The sequence below is a fragment of the Brachyhypopomus gauderio genome, chromosome 20 (assembly GCF_052324685.1).
Source record: "Brachyhypopomus gauderio isolate BG-103 chromosome 20, BGAUD_0.2, whole genome shotgun sequence".
NCBI classification, from domain to species: Eukaryota; Metazoa; Chordata; class Actinopteri; order Gymnotiformes; family Hypopomidae; genus Brachyhypopomus; species Brachyhypopomus gauderio.
Window position 1 is genome coordinate 2,944,614 of NC_135230.1, and position 8,877 is coordinate 2,953,490.

Consider the following 8,877-nt stretch of genomic DNA (forward strand, 5'->3'; position numbering starts at 1 on the left):
GCAGAACTTCTGAACCATCGCTCACACTCTGAGGAAGATAGTGGCTGCAGTGAAGATGATGATGATAATGATGAAGATCCTGTGATGGACTTTCTTACACATCACTGCAGCTCTACTGTGCAGGTGTCATGGCAACAAGAACAGCTCATGAACATACAAATACATTATATGGGGACTGACCATACACAACAAACTATAACGGAGTCTTTTTCAGTGCTACAAAAAAGTTTGCTGTATTAACACATTGGCCCTAAAATTATTGCTATTGACTGATGTTTTGATTTAAATAATTTTATTTTAATAATTAGTATTTATTTAAATACTCAATCTTAATATGATCATAGTAGTCAAGTTATTTCGAATTGAATTGAACCGGACTGAAATAAAGTTCCTTTAAGAGTCTGGCGGTTTGACGCGTATATCCAAGCCTGCAGCAGGTGAACGGAATAACGTTAACACGTTAACGTTAACGTGCGCCGACCATCACGCGCTCTAAAACTTGCCAGCAACTTACTGTCACGGCGCAAACAGAGAAGATCAGAGAGAGAGCAGCGGGCGTGTCTCGGGCGACTCTGTCCGTACCACATCTGTCCGCGTCCGTCTTTCCCTCCGCGGCACCCGTCCTCCTTGCGGCTGAGGCGTGACCGGTGTGTGTGTAACTCAACTTTTAAACCAGGCTTCAGAGTTGCGCACGCGACTCTCTCGCTCGATATGACGTCATCGATCTATTGAGCGCCCCTTGCGGTGGAAATAGTATGACTTTCCCTGATGAATTACCTTGTTCAGAAATTCGTACAGTAAAAAGTAGTTGAATCGTTTAAATAGTATATCTAAATTAAGAAAAGATATACTATTATGTAAACGTAATTAAAAATAATAAAATTATGGCATTGCCCTGATAGCACATATACTGAGTCTCTGGTGGATCGTGAAAGACCTTCAGCAGCTGCATTCCAGACCTGCGTCATGATCGCGCACGCGTCTAGGAGACGCTTATGAGATCTCTACTAGACTATTTAATACAGCGTTTATTCATCTGCAGTAAGTCTTTTAAACGTCAGGCGTGGATGCCGAAATGACATTCACACGCTGCATTCTAGACTTATATTTACAATAGGCCTATAGCTAAAATGCATGAATGAACATACCTGAATGTGGCATTTAGAATCAAACCTTCTTACATTAAATTACATTTAAAGCTAGATTTTATATTCTTTTTCCTCCCCAAGTTCAAGCTATGAAATACACAAGCAGCGAGATCGTATGAGCCATTAAGAAGCCTAAAGACTCAAACAGAAATCTACACTGGAAGAAATTATGCTATATTATTTTATATAATAAATTAATATTATTATTAATATTATTACCCCAAAACAAAATGAAGTGAAAGGAATTTTCCTTTAACATGTTTATTTAACAGATAATCAACAATAGAATAAAGAATGCAACAAACGTGTAATTAAATTAAAAATGAGCGTCTTGCTGGTGCCAGGCGGAGGTAGTCCTTAAGGGCATTTTTCAGCCTCTGCTTCCGTGGGAGCTGGTACCGCTGGTTTCTTCACTGCGGCAGCTGTGTGTCAAAATGTAGAGTATTATTACTATTCTTGTTATCATCTGTACTACCCTGAATACATAAAACTGCATGTAAGAAATAAATCATCTAGGGGCGGTTTCCCAGACAGAGATTAAGCCTAGTCCTAGACTAAATTGGCCTTTTAGTAATATGCTTTCTCAGTCATGGCTCAAAATAGTCCTACATTTAGCCTAATTCTGAGTTATCTAATCTCATTTCTTGAAGGAAGATTAGTGCTAATGCAGGACTAAATTGAGGTTTAAATTAAACCTGACAGGAGGCATGTTTAACTTCAGATTAATGTTGTTTGTCAAAGAAGACACATGGATTACTTGGACTATGTCAATTAAGACCAAAGAGTACCACCAGCTAGAGATGTTCTTGCTGACAGAAGTGACCGATTTCGACATTTTGATGACATTAGTTTCAGAGATCGTTTTAGAATGTATAAAATAGATGCCATGGAGATTATCTCATTGTTGGAACACAAGCTTTCATCTGTGACTGAGCGAGGACGGCCTTTACCTGTTCGTCTCCAAGTGCTCTTGACTTTAAGGTTCTTGGCATGTGGCACCTTTCATCGAGAAACTGGGGATTTAGTTGGTGTTAGTGAACAAACAGTATGTAAAGTCATTCACAAAGTATGCAGAGCCATTTGTGACCTAAGAGGACAGTACATACATTTCCCTGATGCTACAACCCAGGTAAACCACAAAGTACATTTCTATGAATATGGGCACTTTCCAGGAGTCATAGGCAGCATAGATGGAACCCATATTCCCATAAAATGCCCATCTACTCCAGATGCTGAGGAATACAGGAACCGCAAGAATTGGTTTTCCATAAATGTCCAAGGTGTATGCACTCCCCAATTATGGTTTTCAAACATTGTTGCACGTTGGAAAGGTGCTACCCTTGATTCCTGCATTTTTCTTAACTCATCTCTGTATGCTCAATTTGAAAGAGGAGTACACGGTGGAATATTGCTTGGTGACAGTGGGTACGCCCAGAAGAATTTTTTGTTTATGCCATACTTGCATCCAGCAACAGCTGAGCAGTGGTGCTACAACCAGGCTGACATGCACACTAAGGGTCTAATAGAGCGCATGTTTGGGATTTGGAAGAGTCGTTTTCAGTGCCTTCGAAAAACACTCAGGTTCAAGCCAAGAAGACGCTTGTCATCATTGCAACAGCTTGTCATCATTGCAACAGCTGTTCTACACAACTACCTGAAACAGCATGCATGCCCTGATCCTCAAACTGAAGAGCATGATAATCCAGATGTACCACCATTTCCAGCAGACGCTAGAGAAGAACTAGCATACAGAGATGCATTTGCACTGCGCCTCTTTAAGAAGATATTCTCAACATTATCCATTTTTTTATCTTCTGCTCAAATTATATACATTTCACATGTAATGAGTTAATACATATTTATTTCAAAGTAAATGTGTACATTTTGTTTGGTGTATTAGAAATAACCATTACATCCAACATATCATTTATTTTATAGATTTATGTACTACTGTGGCATTTGAGACACTTGCATGTCTCTCTCCTTCATCTTCATTTCCAGTTCTACTTGTAGGATCTTCATTTTCATTTCATGCTCTTCCTTAAGATAATTTAACTTATGTTCATGAAATTCATTTGCCAGCCGTTCATGGATAGTGAGTCTTTTGTTGTACTGACCAGTAGGCCTACTGGCAGACGCTGCCACACATGTTGTTGAGGATGTGGAGGGTAAACTACTTTGCATCTCCACTTCAGTTCTGTCCATGTGACCTTCTCCTTGAAACCAGAACAGTTCAGATAAATGCAGATTACATGACACTGACATGAATACAGTTTTAAATGTAAGAAATAAAAGACAAGATGAACTGAATTAATTTACCCAAAGTAGGTGCCTGAGATCCATCATCTGAACTGTCTATATGGTCATCATCTGGTATGTTCTCCAAAGGTTGCTGATTCTCCATTATTCCTGTCAGTAACTCATCCACCTGGTCAGGATCTTTATGTGCAGGCCCTCCACCAGTCTTAAACCTCTCTCTTCGGGCTTCAGCAGCAGTCTTTTTGAGGATTATTTTTATATTCTTCCACAACACTTGTATAAAGTAACTTATGTCAACTCACTAATTTCACAAAAGACAAACGTAATAAAGCCAATTATTCTTACTTGGAGTTGTTGTAATATTCTTGTAGATGTGTGTTCATTTGCATTAAATTCATTGTAAATAGATTTCCAGGCATTCCTTTTCTTTGATTCTGCAGCTGATGTGTGTTGTTTATCTTCAATAACCGGGTGTCTTGAAACTACTTGCTTTAACAGAGTTTTCTCATGCTCAGTAAAGTTTTTTTTGATCGGAGTCTCTTCTCTGCAGCCATGGTTTTACTTGTATCTGACTCTCTAGTTTAATGTTATTTTACACATTTCTAGGTCCATTCCATGTTTTATAGGCAACTTTGCTCCAGCTAATTCAGACCATCACAGGTGGTTTTAAATCAAGCTTGTTTACTTTAATTCAGGACTCCATAGTCCAGGTCAGGGATGGGCAACTGGCGGCCCGGGGGGCCGCACACGGCCCGCGTCCTCACTCAGTGCGGCCCGCAAATAGATCAATAATAATTTAATAATTAAAAGAAAACCTTGCCCGGTTATCCCGCCCTGCATGTCTGTTGTCCTGGTTTCCCTCTGTCTGCCACGCACATGTCGTCATTGTGTTCAGTTGTGTCTAGTTTAGTCTGGTGTACTTGTATCTCTGTGTTTCGCCCATTGTTGGTTATTTGTGGTTTGTTCGGTTTTTTGGATTATCTGTCATTGCTGTTCTGGTATTTTCCGTCTCTGTTGTGTTTCTCCGTTGTGAATGGCTCTCCTGTTACGACTCCTGCTTGTCCTGTTGACCACTTGGACGGCTCTCCCGTTTTGACCCGTGCCTGTACAAACGACTTCGCCTATAATTCCCCTTATTAAATCTCGCTCTTCTCAGCGTTTGTGTCCGCCTCCTCGCTCCGCAGCGCGCTACGCGTTACACTTCTTTGATATGAAGGATTTCAAATTCCTTTTTGCACTTTTTTATTAAGCAAATGTTTTGTCTTTATTGCTTATTAAGGACATGTTAATGCATTTATATGCAGAAAATAGATGTATGTTGGTTCAATAAACGTACAGATCTGAATTAATTTAAAATGTGTTCTTATTGAGAATAATTTGTAGTGTCTTTCATATCCAATTATTTGAAGTGCGTGGTCATGTGGCCCTCCAATGATAGTGCTGAAAAAATTTTGGCCCTCTTTATCATGGAAGTTGCCCATCCCTGGTCCAGGTGTTAGTAATCAGTAGTTAATCTGTGTTTCAGAAAGCTCTTTTTAAAGACATGATTAACTACTCCAGATAAGGCCTAGTCCTAGCTTAAGTTAGGGTATCTATTAAGTCCATGCACCCTTTAAGCCATACATTTTCAACTTTGATGTCAATTTACAAACACAGGAAAACATATATTCTGACATCCATTACTTGCCAATCAAATGGTTTGTTACTTCCATAACATTTTTTATTGCATACAAATCACATTTTCCATTGTTGAGTTAGCCTAGTCCAGTGGTTCCCAAAGTCGGGGCGTGCCCCCTAGGTGGGGCGCGGAGCTATTGCAGGGGGGGCGCGGAGCTTGGAAGTTAAGCCTGGTTTATACTTTCGCGAGTGACCCCGCACGAACGGTGGAGGCGTTTATACTTGCGCGAGCTTCACTGCAGTGTTCTCCGAAACGATAGGTGGCAGTGGAGAATAAAAAAACCCCTGCAAAACCGGTGAAAGAACATTTTTACCTGACGCTACACCAGGCATCAAAATAAATAAATATATACACACACATTATATATATACATAGATCTATATAGATAGAAATATACATATATGAATCTGCGCGAATGGTGGAGGCGTTTATACTAGCCGCGTCACATTCTTTGTAGTTTTGTCCAAAACGATATGTGGTAGTATAAAGAAACACCCCTCAAAAACAGGGGAAGGAACATTTACCTGAAGAATTTTAATGTTGTTTTAGTGTTTTAGTGTTGTTTTAGTGTTTTAGTGTTTCAGGTTTGAAAAGTGCTGGAATTTAGGCTGAAGTACTTTAAAATGCTTGAAATTGTAACTACTTAGTTTCACAACAAATATCTGTCTAACTGAACAGTTCTCTTGTATTAGGTTAACAGGACGAAACATGAGAGAACGTGAAGACGTTAAGATTGGGCGTTTTTATAATAAACAACCATTAAATAATGTGATAAAAAGCGAATTATTTCGAATCATTTCGAGTATATGTATAAATATTTACCTTAATTAAGTTTAATGTGCTGGGAAATATTGAAATAGATCTTGAAAGTGACGTACAAGTACTTGAATTCCACCTTATAAAGGTGTATGAACCCTGAAAACGTGACTTTGTTCATTGCGCTGATGCGTGGCGCACGCGAAGTTACAAAATTCGAGAGGTGCACGACCTCGCGAACTGACAGCGCGCGAGGCCCTCGCGCATGGGCGGAGCCACAGCGATTACGTCATTTTCGCCGCACGGACCCTCGCGCCGCTCGCGATGCGTCAAGTATAAACCAGGCTTTAACCAGGCTTAAAACATGTGCACATGTGTCAATATGGGGGTGTGTGTGTAGGGGGGGGCGCAAAAATATTCTTATCTACTAAAGGGGGGCACGGCAGAAAAAGTTTGGGAACCACTGGCCTAGTCCAAGTGTATATAGTCTAGGGACCCCTGACAAGAAGACACTTAAAAACTTGGGTGTTTTGAGACCTGTCAGGAATAATCAATTTTCAGCCACATCTTTGGTAAGTACATTAATATTATGTAAAATAAGAGCTAAATGTACCAATTTTGATATGTATATAATTAGAATTTTGCCTAATTATACTATTTCCCTTCAAATGGAAATATGAGTTTCATGAGCTAGCAAACATAGCTAATCTCATGCCAACACCCTGTTAATGCTATACTTCCACAAGAATTAAGGTTGTCAGCTACAAATAGTAAGCATTTTGTTATACATTTAACATTGATATGTAGATAAATGCATCATAAATTGTTCTGTGAAGCTGATTAACTTAATAAATTAGCTTTTTTTTACAGGTGGGCTTAAATGGTACATCCCATCAAAATGCATGCAAACTGCAGCAAGCACATGTTAATATTAGTGGTGGGACTTTAACACATTAATTTCGATTAATTAATTACAGGAAAATTAACGAACTAAAAAAATTTACGCATTTAATGCACGAGACACTTTCGCAGCGTGGAATGTTTCTTAGTGCACGAGTTCCAGACATACAGATTATATGGACGCACAATAAGATGAGCACGATGGAGATGACTGAAGAGGCTACTCTGGTGGATGGGAAATTTAAATATAAGAAACTTCCAGATGGAAGTACAAACACAAATAGTGTTATTTGCACTTTATGTATGAAAGAGTTCGCTTATCACAGGAGCACTTCCACCCTTCTTTACCACCTCAACGCAAAACATGTTGGGGCTAACACGCAGGTCAGTAATGATAACTTAGCTGCTAAATGTATTCCTAGTACAATAGGGTGACCAAACGTCCGTGTTTCCCCTGACATGTCCGTATTTCATATCCAGTCCCTGGCGTCCCAGGTTTTTTTAAGTGAGGAAATGTCCTGCTTTTTAAATTACCTTCATTGGACCATTAAGACTGGATTAAACTTTCGCGAGTGACCGTAGCGCGCGACTCCACACACCTCGCGCGAGTGGCGGAGGCGATTAAACTTGACGCGTCACATATTTGTGTTGTTCGCTCTCTGTGGTCGAAGATAAAGGCTTACAAGAAGCGCTGCACATTGCGTCAACTGATGCAAGTTACGAACTGTCTTCCAGAAAGACAATGTCGAAGAAAATCCAGCAGCTGTATGATGAGGAAAGGGAAGTAAAACAGGTTATTGTGAAGAGCGCCACAAATGTGGCTCCGACTGGGGATCACTGGACCTTTGTTAGCAACAAGAATTATCTTGGTGTGACAGCTCATATTATAGATGATGAATGGAAGATCCAGTCATTTGCTTTGAGCACGCAGAAGACCACTTCTAGGCACTATGGAGTGGCAGAGGCCTGGGAAGTTAAAGAAAAAGAATACCATCTAAAATGGTATTTAAAAATTTTCTGATTTACTTCAGTTCTTATTCTTCCAATATCCTGAGCAAAACTCCCAAAATTAAACATTTTTGGTCAGAATTTCAAGTGTTCTGAAAACTGTTTGCTCTGTTTTCTGCACTCATCTATTGGTCTGTGTAGTAGATTTCAACATCTTGTAAAATAAACAAGATGTTGAAGTTTATGATTATGTTCATTGATTCATTCATCATTCAAACTTAAATTTATATTTCTCAGGTTAAATACTGAAATGCGATGAAAATGCGATTTCGATTAATTAATTACAAAGCTTCTGATTAATTCGATAAATTTTTTTATCACGTCCCACCCCTAGTTAATATTCAATGACAAAAACTTTCTATTTCTGAATGTGGGCACAGTAGTAACTGCTTTAATGTTTGATGCAAACTATATTTAAGCTTCATGCATGGGTTTGTGAGCATATCTTACATTTTGAAAGGAAATCATTGTCTTTTTTTAGCATTCTTCTCTGCGGAACCATTTAAGCCCACCTCATGTTTTTCAGTAAAGAATTTCCTCTAGTAGAAGTTAAATACTTTTTTTTGATGATGTCAATATCTAGACAAATTTGCAAAACTTAGATATTGGTGGGCTTAATTGGTACACTTACCCTAATTAGGAACAAACAAATACATATTATTTATAATAATATTTATATTTATATATTTATTTATAATAAATTATTATTTTCGTTATCATTAAAAGTAATTGTTTTCTAAATTACATCATTTATTGACATGAGACAGTACTCTGCATTTACTCACTATTTGAGTAGCTTATAATCAAAGTACTTTTTAAACTTTTAAGCACATTTTTGGATGCATACTTTTACTTAAATAAAATTTGGTTCAGGTAACAGTACTTTTACTTGTGTAAAATTATTGAATACTCTACCCACCTCTGCACCCACACACGGACACATCCTACCCCAGTCCTCTCTGTCTGGAACACAAACTTTCCTGCAAAATATTGATACATTTGGACTAAAACAAATATTGCCATCTATAAATAGGGTGTGGGTGCAATGTTATCAATTTCATTCTGTAGTAGCAGCAGTCACCATGAGCAAGAGATTCACAGTCTATGAGGCTATTGATCACATCTTTG

At 38.6% G+C, this 8,877-nt stretch overlaps 1 protein-coding gene across 5 annotated transcripts in view; it reads right to left on the reverse strand.

Moving 5' to 3' along the window:
* Positions 1-682, reverse strand: part of LOC143484165 (SEC14-like protein 5) — a 16,259-nt gene extending 15,577 nt beyond the window's left edge. Inside the window, exons 1-2 of one of the 5 annotated variants that reach the window (XM_076982765.1) lie at positions 515-682; positions 1-28 (exon numbers count right to left, since the gene is read on the reverse strand). The exon at positions 1-28 is cut by the window's left edge and continues 45 nt beyond it. In XM_076982765.1, coding sequence (XP_076838880.1) covers positions 1-18 — 18 coding nt within the window. In that variant the 5' untranslated portion in view covers positions 19-28; positions 515-682. Of the gene's footprint in view, positions 116-514 lie in introns of all 5 variants that reach the window. The other 4 variants (XM_076982764.1, XM_076982766.1, XM_076982769.1 and 1 more) reach the window with 4 other exon arrangements.
* Positions 683-8,877: the final 8,195 nt, after the last annotated feature.